General features: G+C 43.0%; 1 protein-coding gene across 2 annotated transcripts in view; it reads right to left on the reverse strand.

Annotated features, from left to right (window-relative positions):
* Positions 1-22099, reverse strand: part of RPS6KA3 (ribosomal protein S6 kinase A3) — an 85959-nt gene that overhangs the window by 23857 nt on the left and 40003 nt on the right. For both annotated transcript variants that reach the window (XM_054165856.1, XM_054165855.1), the window contains exons 5-10: positions 18223-18303; positions 16413-16492; positions 11870-11976; positions 8677-8714; positions 7511-7653; positions 2956-3026 (exon numbers count right to left, since the gene is read on the reverse strand). In XM_054165856.1, the coding sequence (XP_054021831.1) occupies positions 2956-3026; positions 7511-7653; positions 8677-8714; positions 11870-11976; positions 16413-16492; positions 18223-18303 (520 nt within the window). The remainder of the gene's footprint in view (positions 1-2955; positions 3027-7510; positions 7654-8676; positions 8715-11869; positions 11977-16412; positions 16493-18222; positions 18304-22099) is intronic.

Consider the following 22099-nt stretch of genomic DNA (forward strand, 5'->3'; position numbering starts at 1 on the left):
TTACTACCAAATGACACCTAGCAAGAGGGCCACAGAGATGATCCAAGGGCTGCAGCAGCTCTGTTATGAGGATAGGCTGAGGGAACTGGGGTGGTTCAGCCTGGAGAAGACTCCAGGCAGACCTTAGAGCTGCCTTCCAATAGCTGAAGTGATCCCACAGAAAGGCTATAGAGGGACTTTTCATAAGGATGTCTAGCAACAGGCCAAGGGGGAATGGTTTGAAGCTGAGGGAGAGTAGGGTTAGACCGGATCTTAGGAAGAAGTTCTTCAGTAGGAGGGTGTTGAGACTCTGCAATAAGCTGCCCAGGGAGGTTGTGGATGCCTCCTCCCTGGGGGGTGTTTAAGGCCAGGCTGGATGAGGCCTTAAGCAGCTAAGTCTAGTTGAGAGGTGTCCCTGCTCATGGCAGAGAAGTTGGAGTAGATGATCTCTAAGGTCCTTTCTGACCTAGGCTTCACAATACAGGTTTATAACTATTTCTGCCATGACTAATTTCAGTTGCAGAATGTATCTTTGTCTACAGGAACTGTGAAAACTAATGTCAGCCTTTCATTTAATGTGAGGTGCAAGGGAAGGCAATTTAGTGGTACATTAAAACAATGACTACAAGTATTTTCTCCCTCTTTTCAGCATTAAGGAATCTGGGGAAGGAGGGAGAAGTATGAAAAACTTTGCCTGCTTTGGGGTCTCCATTAACATACTACAAGCAGATCTCTTTCCATCACAAAGGAGCATCGTCCACCAAGTCCTCTCCTGGCCACATGACACAGCAGAAGAAAGGACAATCACCAGGTCCTCAGAGTTCCCAGGCCATAGAACTAACATGAGTGACAGCAATTTTTTTTGCTGAGGTTCATGATGGCTGAAGCCAAAACTTTATATGAAGGCAAATCTCTTAAGAGAAAAGATGCTTTAGAAGTTAACTTCACTGCTGCAAACTATGCTGTCTTCAAACTGCAGAGTTTCTCAGTTTTAGGTAAAACACAGAAGAATAAACAACAACTTGTCTGGCTAATGCAAGCAATCAAAAGCCCAGAGAGACAGGTCTTCTAAGGAGAACACATTTGCTGTGGACTTTCAGGAACAGAAGATGAGAGAAAATGACACATGATGACAGTATTAATTGCTATGCACATCTGTCCATTCTAAACAGTTTTATGAAGAATTATTTTAGGAGGAATATAGGACATTTACTACCATAAAGAAAACATACTGACAAAAAATGTGAACTTATCAGAAAAGACTTTCAAAGAGCTTCTGTTTTTCTAGTGTTCATATTGCCAACACCAAAGCAGCTTTCTCTCTATGTGGTAAGTGCACAGAACATTAAAACAGGTAAAATTTCTTGACTTCATGTCACATTTTTTGTGCAGCTCTCTGAAACTAAAAACAAAGACTGGAAGGTGAGAAAAGAAAGAAGTTGGAAAAGGAATTAGAGATGCATACTCAGATGAAACCTGAAGGTATTCATCAATTAACTGGGGAGATACAAGGAGGATATTCTACAGAAGACTTCTTGTAGCAACAGTGGAAGACTGGGGTGGGATAGAGTGGAGTCACATGCAGGCAGAGGAAAGAAGGGAAAGACATGACTTTTGAGACATGGATAGAATAAAAAAGCATGACTCCTGCTGCACTCTAAGTGAGAGTGCAGCAGAATTATCTCAGGTTAGCTTCTTGTGAATAAAAGGTGGTCAGAAGGAGGTTGTGCTTACTGTGAATAGATAGAACCTTTTAGTTAGAGACATTCAATTATCACAACATGAAGATTTGAATTGGCATGGTGATGTGGTAGCAGAAAGACACAAGCACCACTAAATACATTAGTTTGCAAATAGAAAATGATGGGGGGAAGGGCAGAGATTAACATGTATGCAAAAGCAAGGAAAAAGAATGAGTTTGTTTACTAGTGATGTTCAAATTCCAATTGCTTAAATATATGAAATCATATTTTTCTACTTTCAGTAAGAGGTTGCTGGTGCAAAAGAAATGCTGGCTTCAATATATGGATAGACAAGCAGTAACAGAGATAAGAACAATGATAAACAATGAAGCAGAAAACAAAACAGTTTTATGAGCTTCCGGGGGGGGGGGGGGGGGGGGGGGGGGAGGAAAAAAAGGTATTAGTAAAAAGTGGAGGGAAACAGAGAAGTGGAACTATGATACGAGGAAGCAGTTGTTTGCACAGTGGTAGGGGACAAAAAAAAAAAGTGGGACAGTGGTGTCATGGGTTGTAGTAGTTCAGAGAATGTGTAGGGGATCAGCAAGGGGGTGGAAAAAAAAACACTAAACCAGGCCTTCGTTAACAAAATCAAGAATGTTAACTGCATGAAGGAAAGCAATCTCCACAACAGAGTCAATGCAAAATCCACACTGGAAATAGCAAAGGGGAAAATTGGAGCTTGGGCAGAGTCATAGCAAAGTACACAAGGGAGGATGCACTTTTGCATATAGGGGAAGTGTTTGGGAAGCAAGTTGTGGTCAACACTAGTAATATAAAGAAGTTGGGTGATGAGTTGTTAAGATAGAAAAGGATAAGGAGAGAAAAATACTTTCTCCCCCCCAAAAAAAACCCCAAACAACCAAAACCACCCAACCCCAAAAACCAACAACAAAAAAGCCCTGAGACAGACCAAAAAAAAAGTAAAAAATGCACAGGTTATCAAAAAGGATAAGAAAGGTTAAGAATATTATGGAAATAAGATGGGAAAGATCATATGGTTGGAGAAGTTATTATTACAGATTTAGAGAGCTGCTATGAAATTCTTTGCACCTAGTATGGGGGAAGAATAGAAAGGCAAATTAGATAGGTGGCAAAGGGAATTAATAGTATGGAATAGGGAGTGAGGATTTACCAGTACCTTTGGAAATGAGGGAAGAGTAGAAATTAGATATTGCAGCCCGGAGGGCATCCCTGTAGAATACCTGATGAGATATATAAATAAGAGTGTACTCACTTGAGAATCATAGTCATGGTTTCTTTTCTGTCTTTCCCTTGGAAAGGTAGAGTACCAGTGAGCATTTCAAACTGTATAGAGTAAAACTTTCATCAATTACATTACCTGGACAAAAAAATAATCTAAATTTTTGACAAAACTACTTTAGCAGCATCTTAACCTTCCAAAACTCATGCATGCTAACAAGCAAGTCTGTGCAAAACAACTTCTCATTGTACCATGTGAACTCCTGTGAACACCGAGAGCGGCCTTCGCCATTGTTACAGCTGCAAAATACTCTCCTCTGGGGACACCTCGCTTTCCATGCTTCTCTCCACACAATTTAGACTAGAATGTTCTGTGTTTCACTTCTGCCTAAAACTTTTGCTTCTGGGAAGACTTTCGGCTATACAGCCATGTCGTAGTTCTCAAGAAGAGTGGGGAGTGGGGAAAAAGCTTCCCATTTTAAAAGTTAGTGATGATTTATCCTCATGCAGAGATCATTTAAGAAGTCCTGTTTTTATTATGACTTTTTTCTTTTTTTTTTTTTTTTTCTTATACTTGGCATGTACACAGCCTTCACTGGAAAGGAGAAGGAGGTTAGTCGGTGGACAGAGACATGCATGATGAGAAGTGGTTACTGTATGCGTACAGCGGAAATAAAGCCTGAAGGAACACAGAAGAGACCTCCACAGCGTGTGCATGCACATTTTACAGTGCCTGCCAGCAGGCAACACACATTGTGAAAATACTGATCTGTTCTGAAAGCGACTGAGTAAAAAGAGAGAAAGGCAAAGGTGCTGCTGTTGGGCTGCAGGACACTGCAGGGATACCAGATCTAAACCAGGCAGCGAAAGCACTCCGGCAGCAGTCACAGCAGCCAACACTCACTCTGGGGCAGAAGTCCTGATTTTTGGTTTATGGCTTGCAAAACAATTTAGCCCCATGAAATTTCATAGCACGAACTTGGAAGTCAGAAAAATGAAACTAATTATGAAGGAACACTCTAACTAACGGATTAGGTCATCCTGACACAAGGTATCCTCACGTTCCCCTTTTTTGGAGTACGACTCAAGCACTCAGCCTTCTAAGCACTAAAAATGAGCATGGGTAACTTGAATGAGGAATCTGTGGTTGCACTGTTCTTAGCCCTACAATAAGAGCATAAAGTTGCACTAACAGCATCCTTAAACCCCCTTTTTTAAATTAAAATAGAATTTTTCATGTCTTACTACCCCATAAAGCATACAGAGAATAATAGCTGCTACCTCTTCACTACTGCTAGGTACTTTTAACTCTAAATGTTGTATTTATCATTAAATATTATGTCATTATGAAATGTTTCACCATCAAATACTATTCAGTTATTAAACATACTGCCATGGAATATCACTTCATTATTAAATAGTTATTATTAAATATTATGCCATCATTGCACATTTCACTATCACATATTATTTTTGTTATTAAATACATAGTTATTGAATGGTTTTACTATTAAATATATATATTATATATCATATGTATAACAGCCATATAATATATGGGTATTACATATATTGCCACTGAATATTACTTCATGATTAAATAGTAATTATTATATATTATTTCCTTACTACATGTTTTACTATTATAGATTATTTTTGTTTCTGAATATATAGTTATTGAATAATATATTATTATTATTAAATACATTCACCTTGCCTATTAATTCATTAGGAAATAACAGGTTACTATTAAATATGTTTTACTATCAAATATTTAGTTATTAAGCAATTGTTATTGAATAGTACTTGATAATTTCTTACATTTCATTAATATTATTTTTATTAAAATGTTTAAATATAACCTTATTAAATGTGAGTTTATTAGCTCTATTTTATTACTAAACATTATTTTATCAATATTTATTTTACTAATATTAAATGCAATTTCTTTGTTAAATATAATTTTATTCTTAAACAATAGTAATAAACAAACAGAATAATAATAAACCTTATTATTAAATATTATTTTATTATTAAACATTATTTTTCCATAATATCTGAAAGCTTTTAAATGTAATAAGGCCAAGATGAAAAATCCCTACCTAACCTTTATGACCATCATCGTGAAGATGGGAGAGGGATAAGCCACAACTGCAACAATAGATCAAAATCAGCTTTTGTTTGTTTAGACTTTAGAGAATAATCCTCAGAGATTGCACTTGGGGGAAAAAACTTTTCTTGTAGTGAATTTGTAGGGCTGCAGGCTTTGCACTTGCTTGAGAGAAAATGTTTCCTCACCAAGCTCATGTTTGTCACCAGCACAGACACTCAGATTAACAACTCAGCTTATTTGTCACAGAATCGATCACAGAATGTTAAGGGCTGGAAGACATCATTCAGATTCAGATTATCTAGAGATCCTTGAGTCCAAGCCCCCTGCCAAAGCAGGATCATGCCTTCCCTCCCCAAAATACGTTCCAGGTCCTCCTCCTCCTCTACTCTGCCCTGGGCAGGCCATATCTGGATTATTGTATCCAGTTCTGGGCTCCTCAGTTAAAGCTGGGCCTCAGGGTACTGCTTGAGAGTCCATTGCAGAGCCACAGAGCTGCTGAAGGCAGTGGAACATCTCCCTGTGAAGAAAAGTTGAGTGAGCTGGGGCTTGGAGCTTGAAGCAGAGGAGCCTGAGGGCTGCTCTCATGCCTGTTGATAGAGATGTGCAGGGCAGTGTGGGGAGAACAGAGCCAGGCTCTGCTCAGGGATGTCCAGTGACATGACAAGGGGCACTGGGGGCAAGCTGGAGCAGAGAAGGTTCCATGGGAACAGAAGGAAAAACTTTGTGAGGGTGCCAGAATCCTGGAGCAGGCTGCTCAGAGAGGCTGTGGAGTCTCCTTTCCTGGAGACATTCCAAACCTACGTGGCTGTGTTCCTGTGTGATCTGCTCTAGGTGCTCCTGCTCTGGCAGGGGGGTTGGACCAAATGATCTTTCAAGGTCCCCTTCCAACCCCTAACATTCTGTGATTCTGTAAAATCCACAGGCCAATAGAACTTTAGGGTTGACATTGATATTCCCTTTTATTTCACAAGGAGATGACTTCAATAAATACATTATGCTTCTGAAGCCTTTATTTAACGGTGTTTAGATGCCTGGCACCCCTTAAATCAGTCCCTGTTTTAAAGGACAAATTGGAATATACTTCACAAGAATGGTTGAAATATTTAGTACCTAGCAGCAGGAGGAGAGAGGCTAAATGATTTGTTGAGATGTCTTTCTAGTCTCCACTTTCATGCTATCACTTCTGTTCAGTCTGGGTACTGTATACTCATACTATACCAGCAACCACTTGAATTCTCAAACACAGATTCTCATTATGAATTAATCAAGAGATTGTTTATGAAAATGACCATGCAAACTAGAAATGCAATTAAATATCTCTTAGAGGAAACTGTACTGTGTTGCATAAACTATTACTGAACATTTGCTTTTTCAGGTTGTATTTTTGGATCCAGAGTAGAAGCCAAAGTGTTTAAAATGCAGGGCACTTAGGCTGTGAAAGCTACACCAGTCACACCCAACAGCTTTCAGCAATTAAACTTACCACTTTATAGGCATTTAATTATGGTTTCCAGCTTTCTAAAGTGAAGCTGAAGTTTAACTGTGTTTGTGTTAACAAATATTCTGCCACCCCGCTGTACTTATCGTGTAAGTCACTGTGGTCCTACTGCTCAAGTCTGCAGTGGTGAGGGATTGTGTGCACCTGGCTGGAGGAAGCCTAGTTATCAGGTGCTACTTTTACATAGTCAGTTTTCAGATCACAACAGCATTCTAGATGATTAGAAGGTGACAGGATGACATTTTCAGACACCAGAGTCTTTCTTGTACTACAAAGCACACAATGGTTGTACTGTTACAGTCATAGGCAGCAGAAGCAGTAAGAAACCAAACCATTCTCCTTATAAATACAATTATTTCATCTTTAAGTTGAAAATGCACCCCAAAGATTATAGATTAAAAGCCATTCAGTGAGCCTTAAGCACCAAACAAACTATTTGTCTTTTCCAAACCATATCTGAGACTTTTTTTTCCTGATCCTTCTACTTCACGTAAGTTAACTCCTAGCAGAAACACCATAAGGAAGTGTACAACTATATCCCATTTCAGACCAGTGTCACTTGGGTTATTTTGATGTGCAAAAGCAACATCTGTCATTATTCCACTAAGCTGTAATGACACTGGAGACTAATTCTAAAGCTATCACTCATGGTTTTTCCACTGGACAATAAATTAGGATTTAAAATTTGGATCTTCTCAGCCTTGCATCTTCCTACATCCCTCAGTACTAGCTTCTGTAACATTCAAGCTACAACAGATGCAGGAGATTTCAATTCAATAACATAATTAGGTCAAATAGTCGGTGTTGATGTGACCACTTTCTCGATCCAAACTCTGTGGTATTGTTACTGATTTCAGGTCATTTAAGACTTTTTTTGGTAGTTAGAATCCACCTCAAGCTCACCTTAAGAGTGTGATTTGTTTCACCCCGCCTCACACAACACAGTTTTGCTATCATTTATATTGACCAGAAACCTACCATTAGAACACCAAAAGACCACCAGTCTGCACTCTGCGTATGGCCTCGCCTGTTAACGACTTCTGGCGCCATATATTCCACAGTCCCACAGAAAGAGTAGGCCTTTTTTTCATGATCAATTGATTCTTTACTTAAGCCAAAGTCTGGAAGAAAAAAAACCAAAACAACAAGTTCTAAATGGAAAATTCTATCTACCTATTTATTTATTTAAAAACCCATTTGTGTGCAATGTGATGCTTGTAAGACTGGACATCTTTAAGGCCAGGATAGATGTGGCTGTGAACAACCTGATCCAGTGTGAGGTGTCCCTGGCCATGGCAGGGGGTTGGAACTGGATGATCATTTAGGTCCCTTCCAGTTCTGACAATTTTATGGTTTGTTTACTCTGCGCTGGTGAGACCTCACCTGGAGTACATCATCTACCTCTGCAGCCCTTAGCACAGGAAGGATATGGACCTGATGGAGCTGGTCCAGAGGAAGGTCACAAAGATGGTCAGAGGACTGGAGAAACTCCACTATGGGGACAGGCTGAGGGAGCTGGGGTTGGTCAGCCTGGAGAAGTCTCCAGGGAGACCTAAGAGCAACCTTCCAGTACCTGAAAGGGGCTACAAGAAGGCTGAAATGGACTGCTTCCAAAGGCCTGCAGTGATAGGATGAGGGACAATGGTTTGAAATGAGAGAAAATTTAGCTTGGATGTGAGGAACAAGTTCTTTGCCACGAGGGTGCTGGAATGCTGCAACAGGTTGCCCAGGGAGATAATTGAGGCCCCATCCCTGGACCTATTCCAGGTCAGGCTCAACATGGCTCTGAGCAACCTGATTTAGTGGAGATGTCCCTGCTGACTGCAGGGGGGTTGGACTGGATGAGCTTTGGAGGTCCCTTCCAATCCAAACCATTCTGATTCAGTGAGATACATGCAAAGACAAGACAAGGGAATTACAGAATCCTCCCCTCCCCGCATTATCACAGGTCCATGAGATATACTTGGAAATCGGTTATCTTAACTGTTTATATATATTTAACTTTTTTAAAGTTAATTATGGTATTTGCTCCACAGGAAGATTACCTGCCAGTGAAAATGATTTATTTTACCATAATGCTTTACCAAAGAAATAAAAGACAAAGATTTTTATTGTGAACAGACTTGCAATTCCCCCTTATTCACCTGTCAATTTGATATGTCCTTCCTCATCAAGCAGGATGCTGAAAAACAATGAAAAGAATAAAATTAGTTAATTAAAATCATTTAAACTGTTGATTCAGGGAATGGACTGATCACTCTTAAGGATTAACAGCATCCACAAAGAGAAGCAGCACTGAACATGCATGAGAGTGAATCATTAGGAAGGAATACTTTGGAGCTGCACATTTTCTTTTCCTTCCTTTTTGTCTTTCTAAAGATGATGAAATATAATAAGCATATCTTGAACTTTCAGTTTTGGCCATCTGTAGCATGTCTCATTATCACAATTGTTAAAAATAGAGAGAGTTCCATTTCTCTTTAACTGAGCAAGACACATTAATGTCTTAATGTATGTTTGCATGTTATACAAGATAGAGATTCATTTCTAATTACCCTTCAAAGGGTGTTGGCCACTTCAAATAACATCAGGTGGTGCAGCTGATAAATCTGAAGGATGGGTGGCATCCAGAGAGCCCTGGACAGGCTGGAGAGGTGGCTGAGGAGAATCTCATGAGGTTCAATAAGGCAAAGTGCAAAGGTTCTGCGCAACCTAGGTCATGGCAATCCCAGGTATCAATACAGGCTGGGGGATGATGAAATTGAGAACAGCCCTGCAGAGAAGGACTTCAGGCTTCTGGCAGATGAGAAGCTGGGCATGAGCCAACAGTGTGTGCTTGCAGCCCAGAAAGCCAATGGCATCCTGGGCTGCATGAACAGAAGCATGGCCAGCAGGTCAAAAGAGGCAACTCTGCCACTTCACTCTGCTCTGATGAGACCTCACCTGCAGAGCTGTGTCCAGCTCTGGAGCGCTCAACACGGAAAGGACATGGACCTGATAGAGCAGGTCCAGGGGAGGGCCACAAAGGGCTGGAACTCCTCTGCTATGAGGACAGGCTGGGGGAGCTGGGGTTGTTCAGCCTGGAGAAGAGAAGGCTCTGGGGAGACCTAAGAGCAGCCTTCCAGTACCTGAAGGGGGCCTACACAAGGCCCCTCTACAACTACCTGAAGGGTGATTGTAGCCAGGAAGGGGTTGGTCTCTTCTCCCAGACAACCAGCACCAGAACAAGGGGACACAGTCTCAAGCTGTGCCAGGGGAAGTTTAGACTCGAAGTGAGGAGAAAGTTCTTCACCAAGTGAGTCGTTCGTCATTGGAATGTGCTGCCCAGGAGGTGGTGGAGTCACCGTCCCTGGAGGTGTTCAAGAGGAGATTGGACATGGCACTTGGTGCCATGGTCTAGTCATGAGGTCTGTGGAGACAGGTTGGACTCAATGATCCTTGGGGTCTCTTCCAACCTTAGTTATACTGTGATACAAGAAGGCTGCAGAGGGACTGTTTCCACAGGCCTGCAGGGACAGGACCAGGGGCAATGGCTTAATATTAGAGGAGAGTAGATTGAGATTGGTTTTTGGGAACAAGTTCTGCACCAATGGGGTGGTGGAGCACTGGAACAGGTTGCCCAGGGAGGTGGTTGGGGCCCCATCCCTGGAGATACTCAAGGTGAGGCTTGACAGGCCCCTGGGCAACCTGATCTAGTGAAGGATGTCCCTGCTGACTGCAGGGCGGTCGGATTAGATGACCTTTGGAGGTCCCTTCCAACCCAATCCATTCTATGATTCTGTGTTAAGTATCTGATCACACAACAGAGGAGATGTACACACTCTACAGTCACTTAGATTGGCCTCCAGGTGGAGAAAAACACTATAGCATACATTTATTTCTGAAAGGCTCAAATGTTCCAGATAATAGCATTGACATTTTCTTCTTTTCATCTTCCAATACTAAAAAAAAAACCAAATAAATTAATGGAGGAAAGATACAAACAGGAGGCAGAGTTCAGTCATTTGAATGGCTTAACATATTCAGACCATATCTGAACAGTCCCTTCGAGCTTAGTTTTTTCTGTGATCATGAATACACTAAAGAGAGCCTGTGACTTACAATTTTCCTATTTTAACTTCCAAAATTTAAAACTCCATTCTGCTCTTCCTGAAGTGCACTTTAAAATCAGCATTGAAAAAAAATAAATTAAAATATGTATATAATTTGCTGTTAGGCTTTCAAATGCAAAGGTATCACAGTATCAGCAAGGTTGGAAGAGACCTCAAAGATCATCAAGTCCAACCTGTCACCACCCCATGACTAGACCATGGCACCAAGTGCCACGTCCAATCCCCTCTTGAACACCTGCAGGGATGGTGACTCCACCACCTCCCTGGACAGCACATTCCAATGACTAACAACTCTCTCAGTGAAGAACTTTCTCCTCACCTTGAGCCTAAACTTCCCCTGGTGCAGCTTGAGACTGTGTGCTCTTGTTCTGGTGCTGGTTGCCTGGGAGAAGAGACCAACCCCCACCTGGCTACAACCTCCCTTCAGGAAGTTGTAGAGAGCAATAAGGTCTCCCCTGAGCCTCCTCTTCTCCAGGCTAAACAATCCCAGCTCTCTCAGCCTCTCCTCACAGGGCTGTGCTCAAGGCCTCTCCCCAGCCTTGTTGCCCTTCTCTGGACACGTTCAAGTGTCTCGATGTCCTTCCTAAACTGAGGGGCCCAGAACTGGACACAGTACTCAAGGTGCAGCCTAACCAATGCAGAGTACAGGGCACAATGACTTCCCTGCTCCTGCTGGCCACACTATTCCTGATGCAGGCCAAGATGCCATTGGCCCTCTTGGCCACCTGGCCACACTGCTGGCTCATGTTTAGGCAGCTGTCAGTCAGCACCCCCAGGTCCCTTTCTGTTTGGCAGCTCTCCAGCCACTCTGACCCCAGCCTGTACCACATTCAAATGCAACTCTGTGTTAGACATTTGTTCACAGTTCATCTCTAATCCAGAAATTCTATAATAATGATAAAGGCAAGAGGCCAAGAAGACCTCTTCTTGGCACACCCTAAAACACCTGGAAACTGAAAGGTAGCAATATTTCAGCATGCTTTTTAGTGAAAGGAACATGGATTACAGTGACATGGATTCTGGCACATCACTCTGAAACTCTTGTACTACTGGAGGAGAAATGCAGCATTTGAATTGAAAGAGCCCACAAGCTTCCCCCACCTCCCTCCTTGTTCAGGCTGTGCAATAAATTGCTGGAATTAAGACAGCTGGAAAGAGAAGTGCAGAGGTAGAAGTGCTAGAGAAATCAACTGAGCACACTGCATTTGCCACAGAGGACTCTTACTTTTCTGGTTTTAGGTCCCGGTATATTATTCCAAGACTGTGTAGATGATCTAAAGCAAGTGCTAGTTCTGCCAGGTAAAATTTAACATCATCTTCTGTGAACATCACCTGGAAAGGCAAAACAATGGATTTTACATGTTAAGTCTGTAAAGCTTCTGCCAGTGCCAACTAAGCAATAGTTAACAGTGAGTATACAGAATGGTTCTTCATAACACTTGAATTAACTTCTATACAACCCCTACATATTCAAATGTGTTGATTAGACAAAACCTAGCAGTTTAGCATCAATACTATTTCACAGTACAGTCCTGAAAAAGAACTTCAGAAGCCAGTGTATTTCTTTATGCAAAACTGAGGTTATTTGCCTCTGAAATAGACCTGATGGAGTGGGTCCAGAGGAGGGCCATGAAGATAATGGGGGGGGGCAGGAACACCACTGCTATGGGGACAGGCTGAGGGAGCTGGGGTTGTTCCGCCTGGAGAAGAGAAGGCTCTGGAGAGACAGCCTTCCAGTACCTGAAGGGGGCTACAAGAAGGCTGCAGAGGGACTGTTTGCAAAGGCCTGCAGCGACAGGAGGAGGGGTAGTGGTTTGAAATGAGAGAAGAGCAGATTTAGACTGGATGTTAGGAACAAGTTTGGTGCCATGAGGGTGGTGGAACACTGCAACGGGTTGCCCAGGGAGGCAGATAAAACCCTATCCCTGGAGATCTTCCAAGGTCAGACTTGACAAGGCTCTGAGCCAGGTGATGCAGTGGAGCATGTCCCTGCTTACTGCAGGGGGGTTGGACTAGAAGACCTCTGGAGGTCCCTCCCAACCCAACCCATTCCTGTGATTCCATGACAGTACAAGAGAACAAACAGATAGACTGTAGCGGGACTGATAATTTTTGGGATGCATTTGAAGAATGCGACTACCTCCTGATTGGATGTGACAATTTCATTTCCACACAACAAATGCACTAAACAAGTCCAACTGCCTGAATTTCATCTGCAAAGCCAGAGAGACATCTTGGTTTTGAGGAGAGAGTCTCCAAGTACTATGAGAAAGAAGTTACAACAGTGATAAAAACTCCATGGTGCAGCCTGAGATGTAAGTGCAGAAAAGGTAGATCAAAGAGCAAACTAAGGAAAGAGCACAAGGAAGATCTCAGATAGCAATCCTACATTTTCTCCTAGGAATATAAACTAATCCCTATGTAGAGGCAATGAAATGAACACGTTATCCCCATTATACTGACAAGCACTGTGATCCAGAAAACATAATTAAGAACCAAAACAAATTCTTCTGAGAATTGACTAGTTTAAAAGAGAGCAAGTGATACCAGAGCTTGTAAAAGAGACTGTAAAAGTTGCTGATGTCACTTTTACAGAAGAGCCAATACTCAGTACAGCCACACTCCAGAAGGTAAACCTCTACCAGGAACATTTAAAAGCTCAAGTTCTGAAACATTTCATGAGAATGATCACACACTCATGCTATGTACTCCAAAAACATTGCATGCACTTGATCTTTCTTAATATTGAACATCTGCAGTGTAGACATCTAGCTCTGAATTAATCACTTTCTCCTTTGTAGTCAATGGGGGGAAAAGCAGGAAATTTTAGGCTACAGCTCATCTGCTCTATTTTAAAATAACATTGAGGATGACACTGATTGCACCCAGGATTCCCATTTTACTTGTCAGTTATGAGCAACTAGCCTAGATTCAGGTGTCTACAATGAATATTCCTTTCACAGACTCACAGAATGGTTTAGGTTGGAAGGGACCTTGAACATCATCTAGTTCCAACCCCCCTGCCATAGCAGGGACACCTTCCACTAGACCACGTTGCTCAAGGCCTCAGCCAGCCTGGCCTTGAACAGCTCCAGGGAGGGGGCATCCATGACCTCTACAGGCATCTTGTTCCAGTGTCTCACTGCCCTCACTCTAAAGAATTTCTTCCTATTCTCCAGTCTAAATCTGCTTTCCTCTAGCTTCACTCTATTACCTCTCTTCCCATCACTGCAAGCCCTTGTGAAAAATACCTTTCTGGCTTTGTTGTAGGTACCCTTCAGGTACGGGAAGGCTGCTCTAACATCTCCCCAGAGCCTTCTTTTCTCCATGCTGCACAACCCCAACTCTCTCAGCCTGTCCCCATAGGGGAGGCCCTGCAGCCCTCTGATCATCTTCCTGCCCCTCCTCTGGATGTGCTGCAGCAGCTCCATGTCCCTTTTATGCTGGGGGCACCAGAACTGGATGCAGTGTCCTGGGTGGGGTCTTCACAAGAGCAGAATCACTTCCCTCATCCTGTTCTTATGTTAAAATATTAAATCTGATAGAATCTGAGTAGCTTAAGATCAATAAGACATCATCAGGAAAGTGATACACATTTCAGCTTTGGAATCAAGAGAGTACTATGAATTTTAAGAATAGAGTATCTGTTTTAGAGTTCTAAGAACTTTGTACTGATCTGTGAGGCAAAACAAACTTGAAATAGATGGTGTCACTGAATTAAATGTAATCCTTTATATGGTCAGAAGAGAAATTATTGTATGTCTATACACAAGATGCATTGTACTCTACTCTCAATAACCATACAAAGATGAATAAGGGAGTGGAACATCTCCCTGCTGAGGAAAGGCTGAGGGAGCTGGGGCTCTTTAGCTAGGAGCAGAGGAGCCTGAAAGGTGCCCTCATTCATGTTTATAAAGATGTGCAGGGCAGTGTCAGGAAGACAGAGCCAGGCTCTGTTCAGGGATGTCCAATAATAGGGCAAGGGGCACTGGGTGCCAGCTGGAGCAGAGGAGATTCCATGTGAACATAAGGAAAAGCTTCTTCACTGTGAGGGGGGAAAAAAAGCACAGAGCCCTGGAGCGGGCTGCCCAGAGAGGTTGTGGAGTCTCCTTCTCTGGAGACTTTCCAAACCCACCTGGATGTGTTCCTGTGTGACCAACTGTAGGTAATCCTGTTCTGGCATGGGGGGCTAGACTGGGTGATCTTTTGAGTTCCCTTCCAACCCTTAACACTCTCTGATTCTGTGCATTATAATCAACTTAATTTGAGGTACTCAAATTGTAAAAGTCATTATTTGAATCACCTACAGAGAGATATAATCAGCATGACAGAGGCAGGGTTAATATTTGGAAAGTTACTAAAATAAGTGGAATACAATTCTGGCTTTGAAAATATTCTTAAAGAATGTAAATTTGTGTTTATATGCAAATCACAAAAAAAAGTCATCTACTTGACATGCCATTCTGGGTATTAAAACCATAATAAGATCATAAGAGACTCATCTTTAAACACAGGAGCAACAGAAGAAGATTTTGTGAGGTGTAAAGAGCAGCACAAAAAGACTGCTTGTCTAAGCCTGTTTGCAGAAAAACATGTAAATTACCACCACCATTTTCATGAGGTGACTTCTTTGGGGGGAAAAAAAAACCCTAACCAATCTAAAATGAAAAGATATTCAAAGTTTTATTCAGTGAAAACTTCATTTAAATAGTAAACTCTCCTAATACAGGCAATCATCTACATAGCCCTCAGTTGGACTCTCCCATAGGCAATCATCTACACAAACCTCAGTCACAGTCTCCCTTAGTGTTTCCCTGACTGTCCAGTTCTGGGCTTCCCAGTTCAAAGGAGAAAGGGAAATAGTAGAAAGAGTCCAGTGGACGGCTACAAGGATGATTAAGAGACTAGAACATCTTCTGAGGAAAGGCTGAGAGACATGGGGCTGTGCAGCATGGAGCACAGAAGACTGAGAGGGGATTTTATTCATGTTTATACATATCTGAAGGTTGGGTATCAAGAAGGGGCCAGTCTTTTTTCAGTGGTGCCCTATGATAGGACAGAATTATTGAGGCTGGAATAGACCTCCGAGATCATCAAGTCCAGCCTCTGACTTATCACCACCACACAGACCATGTCACTAAGTGCCACATCCAATCTTTCCTTAAACACCTCCAGGAATGGAAACTCTACCACCTCCCTGGGCAGCCCATTCCAGCATCTAATGCCCCTTTTCCATGAGGTAGTGCTTCCTGACATCCAACCTAAACCTCCCCTGGCAGAGCTCCAGGCCATGCCCTCTCATCCTGTCAGAAGTTGCCTGGGAGAAGAGCCTGACCCCCACCTTACTACAACTTCCTTCAGGCAGTTGTAGAGCGAGGTAAGGTGCCCCAAGTCTCCTCTTCTCCAGGCTAAACAATCCCAGCTCCCTCAGCCTCTCCTCATAAGACTTGGATAAGACAAGGGGCAACATGTAAAAACTGGAGCACAGGAAGTTCCACCTTGGCATGAGGAAAAATGTCTTTACTGTGAGGGTGCCAGAGTCCTGGAGCAGGCTGCCCAGAGAGGTTGTGGACACTCCTTCTCTGGAAGCATTCAAAACACACCTGGGCACGTTCCTGTGTGGCCTGCCCTAGGTGCTCCTCCTTTGGAGGAGGGGCTGGACTAGATGATCTCCATAGGTCCCTTCCAACTCCTACCCCATTCTCTGACTTGCTGAATCTACAGTCAAATGTAACCATTAGACAAGTTTGAAATTGCAAAAGGCTTACCTCTTTGGATAAACGTGTAAACAAGTCTCCTCCCCTGAGAAAATCCAAAATAAGATAGAGCTTCCCTTCTGTTTGAAAAGCTGAAAAGATCAATTAAAAAAACCCCAATAAATTATACCTCATGTACTTTTATCCATGGGCAGAAGAACAACACAGCCAAGAATTCACCTTTATTCTCATTGCCAAAATTAAATCTCCTAATGAATTTTTTTTTTGCCCCCTGTGTGGAAAACAAATGATTTAAAGGAATTAAGAAGCTGTTCCTTTCTGATGGCTCAAGTGACTCCCATGCTACAGCAAAGCAAGGCACCCACAGGATTTCTACAAGGAAAATAAAACTATACTGAGGTTAGTCAGCATTTCATTCCAGAGCTCAGAAGTTAAAAGGAGCAAATTAGTAACTTAAAAGGATTTAAAAGGAGCAAATTAGTAACTACTGCACTGAAAGCTGAAAGCTTGGGAACTGGCTTGAACAGGGAGATTTAGTTTAGTTTCAATAGTAAAATAGTGAAAGCTATGTTATTTAAGACACAGGAGAGAGAGAGATCTGAGGTTTGAACCATAGGAAAAATTGGACTCTGAAAGAAAAATATAAGCTAAAAAAACTCCAACAAACACAAGCAGCTGTTCCTTTTCTGTTTACTTTTGACAAGAATAAAGAGTCCTGATATCCTAACCCCTTCACATGAATATTTTTACGGCTGCACATGCTATTAAAATTCCAAGGCATAATCCCACCCATTTTGATGCAATGGGAAGTCACCTCATTGCCTGTGTCTTCTACAGTGTACATAAAGCAAGAACAGGATGGAATTTGAACAAGTTAAGCTGGAGAAGAGCAGATTTAGTTTGGATGTTTGGAACAAGCTCTTAATTATGAGGGTAGTGGAACACTGTAACAGGTTGCCCAGGGAGGTGGTTGAGGCCCCATCCCTGGAGATATTCAAGGTGCGGCTTGATGAGGCCCTGGGGAGCCTGATCTGGTTGAGGATGCCCCTGCCGACTGTGGGAAGGTTGGACTGGATGACTTTGGCAGTCCCTTCTGGCCCAGACCATTATATGTGCTGCCCAGGGAGGTGGTGGAGTCACCATCCCTGGAGGTGGTCAAAAAAAGGCTTGGATGTGGCACTTGGAGCCATGGTTTAGTTGTCAGGAGGTGTTAGGTAATAGGCTGGACTTGATGATCTCTGAGGTCTTTTCCAACCTGGTTGATTTTATGATTCTCATTAGGCATTAATGAAGTTTTGGACACATGTACCTAACAAGTATCTAACATAGTATCATAGTATCAGTCAGGGTTGGAAGGGACCACAAGGATCATCCAGTTCCAACCCCCCTGCCATGGGCAGGGACACCCCACACTAGATCAGGCTGGCCAGAGTCTCGTCCAGCCTGGTCTTAACCACCTCCAGGGACGGCGCCCCAAACACCTCCCTGGACAACCCATTCCAGGGCTTCACCACTCTCATGGTGAAGAACTTCCTCCTCACATTCAGCCTGAATCTCCCCACCTCCAGCTTCATTCCATTCCCCCTAGTACAAAAGGTAAGATGTTCTGGAATGTCTAGATACAGACAGACAACTGCTTTTTAATAACTCAAAGAGCTACAGACTGAGTCCTGTAAGGATTTAACACCATGCATGAAGTTAGCCACGTGCTTAGTTTGCAAGAGGATTACTATGCAGCGTGTCCTCACACAACCAGGATTTAGGCAGTACACTAATTTTCTATGATTCTCTTAACCACAAGCCAACCCTCTAGACAGGCATCCATTTTTGCAAGACAAAAATGCATTTTTCTGCAACTCACCATAGTGTAACTTGACAATGAAAGGATGGTTCACTTCCACGAGGATATCCCGCTCCATTTTTGTCCGGACCCGATCTCGAACTGCAACACAACATCAGCAAGGTTAAAATACAACAATAAAACTTTCCTTATGGAACAGCATTTCTCCTGATGTATTTTCACATTGTGTTCTCTTAATATTACAGTGGTCTGAAAGTCAATACACTTAGAATTGTTACGGTTGGAAGGGACCCTTCCAGGGTCCTTCCAGGGAAAGCAGCAGGACAGGGAGGAGATTCTGCCCCTCTGCTCTGCAGAGACCCCACCTGCAGCACTGCCTCAGTTCTGGTGCCCCCAGCATAAAAGGGACATGGAGCTGCTGGAGTTAGTGCAGAGGAGGGCCATGAGGATGATCAGGGGGGCAGGAATACCACTGCTATGGGGACAGGCTGAGGGAGCTGGGGGTGTTCAGCCTGGAGAAGGCTCCAGGGAGACCTAAGAGCAGCCTTCCAGTACCTGAAAGGGGCTACAAGAAGGCTGCAGAGGGACTGTTTGCAAAGGCCTGCAGCGACAGGAGGAGGGGCAATGGTTTGAAATGAGTGAAGAGCAGACTTTGACTGGATATTAGGAACAAGTTCTGCACCGTGAGGCTGGTGGAACACTGCAGCAGGTTGCCCAGGGAGGTAGTTGAGGCCCTGTCCTTGCAGATCTTCAAGGTCAGGCTCAATAAGGCTCTGAATAACCTGATTTAGTAGAGGATATCCGTACTCACTGCAGGGGAGGTTGAGCCCAAAGCACTCTGATTCTGTGTGAGGTAGTGAAGTTTGCCACAATGGTTTAAGATGCTGCATTTTTTCTTTCCTTTATTCTATATTTTGTTACTGTCCCTTTCCCAAACATTACAACCAAGTCCAGTCCAAACTTGAAGTTGCCAACATTGCTTGTACAGTTTACAAGCCTGAGTTCTTGGATATTAAAACATAACAAGGTAGAAAAAAAAATAAGCAGAAGGATCCTCTAGAAGTTTAGCTACCTTTGCCCAGCAATAGGCACTCACATTAACAGAGGTGCTTGTGAAGAAGTTATAAATACATTGTCATGACTGAAGCAAGCTATCAAGTTTGCATCTCCCCCCAGAGCAGATCCCTAAAAATGGAAGCATATGGAATAAATGCTAAAACAGAGAGCAAACAACACATTTGAATGGTGACCTTTACATCTGAAGTCATGAAAATGTCACAAGATGATTCTGTGCTTTCACTGTTCCAAGGGTGCATCTAAATTACATAATTGAAACTCAGAATAATTTTTTATTTAGGCAAAATCAGCTGAGGAAAAAAAACATCTAAATAAAGTGTCTATAGCTGTGCAACAGGGACATGGAAAACAAGCCTTCTTTCTGAAGAGACAGAGAAAGTCCAGATTTACAACATTTCCTCACAGTCTAAGGAACTGAGCTCATTTCAGACATTAGTATTAGCCACTATTTGGCTTAAAATTTGATTTATTGACTCCAGATTCCACATTTCCTGATGGGAAGCCTGCTCTTTCTTAATACACTTGATGCCAGGCTCCAGCAAAGGGTTGGCCTTGGTTTGCTCTTTCCTTCATAAAGGGGTGCTGAAAGATGACACCTGTCAGAGTCTATTAATGAATGAGCCTCTCCATTAAAGAAAATTCACTGACTCATAGAATAGTTTAGGTTGAAACAGACCCCAAAGATCATCCAGTTCCAATCCCCTGCCATGGGCAGGGACACCTTCCACTAGACCAGGTTTGCTTGAGACCTCATCCAGCTGCAGCCTTGAACACCTCAAGGGAGGGGGTATCCACGACCTCCCTGGGCAACCTGTTCCAGTGCCTCACCAGCCTCACTGGAAAGAATTTCTTCCTAATCTCCAGTCTCAACCTGCCCTCCTCAACCTTCAATCCATTCCCTCTCATCCTATCACCTGAAGCCCTTCTCAAAAGTCCCCTTCCTGGCTTTCTTGTAGCCCTCTTCAGGTACCAAAAGGCTGCTCTAAGATCTCCCTGAAGCCTTCTTTTCTCCAGGCTGCACAGCCCCAACTCCCCAGCCTGTCCCCATAGGGAAGGTTCTCCAGCCATATTCGGGGCACTCTCCTGGACTTACTCCAGCAGCTCCATGTCCTCTTGTGCTGGGGGCACCAGAACTGGAGGCAGTGCTGCAGGTGGGGTGTCAGCAGAGCAGAGGGGCAGAATCCCCTCCCTGTGCTGCTGCTCTCCTTGCTTTGGATGCAGCCTAGCACACGGCTGCCTGCTGGGCTGCCAGCAACCATTGCTGCCTCATGTTGAGATTTCCATCATCTGAAACCCCCAAGTCCTTCTCTTTGCTCTGAGCATCTATGTGACTGCACAGTCCAACTTTCTAATATGTTCTGGCTAGCGGAATTGCAGTCCTGTGAAAATATGCTCTCTACATTTCATTTGTGAATGCTGCAGACCATCTCTGATTAAGAAGTCTAACAGAGCTGAAGAATCTTTGACAAATGAAGCAAAACAGTGTCTTTAACATTATGATATTAGAGCTCTAAGAAGGTTGCAAAGACTGAAAAAAAAAAATTCAGTAAATTTCATATTAAGATTTCAACAGTAACCTTCTTTTGCTCTTAGGAAGAGCAACTCTGCTCTTCCTAAAACAAGAATTACAACCAAAGGCATCTGAAAGCTCAGATACAAGGTGCTGAGATGTATGGCATCCTCCTGCTACTGTCACCTTGGTGCTCAAGCCTTTTGCATCCTTGAATTCTTAGCACCTCCAAGCTCTCCTTTTGCCACTCCAAGTCAAGGTTCTGAGTGTTTATCAGTATCTGCCATCTGTAGGCAAACCCAGATTCACATCTTGGACTTTCAATTTTTACATGCAACATTAAACCACAAACAAAAGGTGATGGAGAGAAGCCCTCAAATGTCTTAAAGCAACTGCTGAATGACCTTTGACTCCAGACCTGAGCTAATAACAGGCTGGAGAATGAAAAGCTCTTGAGGACACTGAAGTACCTTAAAGGAGTGGAAATCAGTCTCAGAAAAATAGGAAGTAAATGATGAGAATAACATGTGCCACAGAACACAGAGGAATCCAAATATAGGAAACTGTTCAAAACCACTTAAAGCCTCTGCATGAGTTTTAAGTGAAAGTGGTATCTAATGAGGCAAGATATTCAGCACTAGGTCTTGAGCAGACAATGTCAGGTTCAACAGCAGTTTACAGTTCAATGTGAGCTTTTATTCCCTCCATGATTTTATGAGCATTTTCAGAGGAAGACAGAGCTAAAACCGCAAATCACTACAATAACAATACTACAGAGGAAGAACTACAATTGGTGGAGTTTGCCCAGATTTTTTACTGCAATGTCAGTGCAGTCAGGAGTTAGAAGAACTACAATTAGAATGAAATATTAAATGACAGCATCAAGCAAGAGGTTGAGAGATTAGTGTGATAAGGTAACTTTTATTTTCATCTGCAGGAAAAATACTTTATCTATTTTCTAGAGAGGTCTGGACAGGTTAAATCCATGGGCTGAGGTCAGTGCAATGAGGTTTAACAAGGCCAAGTGCTGGGTCCTGCACCTAGGTCACAACGACCTCAATCAAGGCTACAGGCTTGTGACAGAGGTTCTGGAAAGCAGCCTGGTGGAAAAGGATCTGCAGGTGCTGGTAGATGGCTGAATATGTGCACAGGTAGCCAAGAAGGCAAACAGCATCCTGGCCTGGATCAAAGGCAGTGTGGCCAGCAGGTGTAAGGCAGTGATGTCCCTGGACTCAGCCCTGGTGAGGCCATAGCTTGAGCACTGGGTTCAGTTCTGGGTGCCACAGGATAGGAAAGACAATGAGGGGCTGGAGAGTGTCCAGAGAAGAGCAATGAGGATGGGGAGGGGTT

This window comes from Dryobates pubescens, chromosome 12 (assembly GCF_014839835.1).
Source record: "Dryobates pubescens isolate bDryPub1 chromosome 12, bDryPub1.pri, whole genome shotgun sequence".
In the NCBI taxonomy this organism is placed as follows: Eukaryota; Metazoa; Chordata; class Aves; order Piciformes; family Picidae; genus Dryobates; species Dryobates pubescens.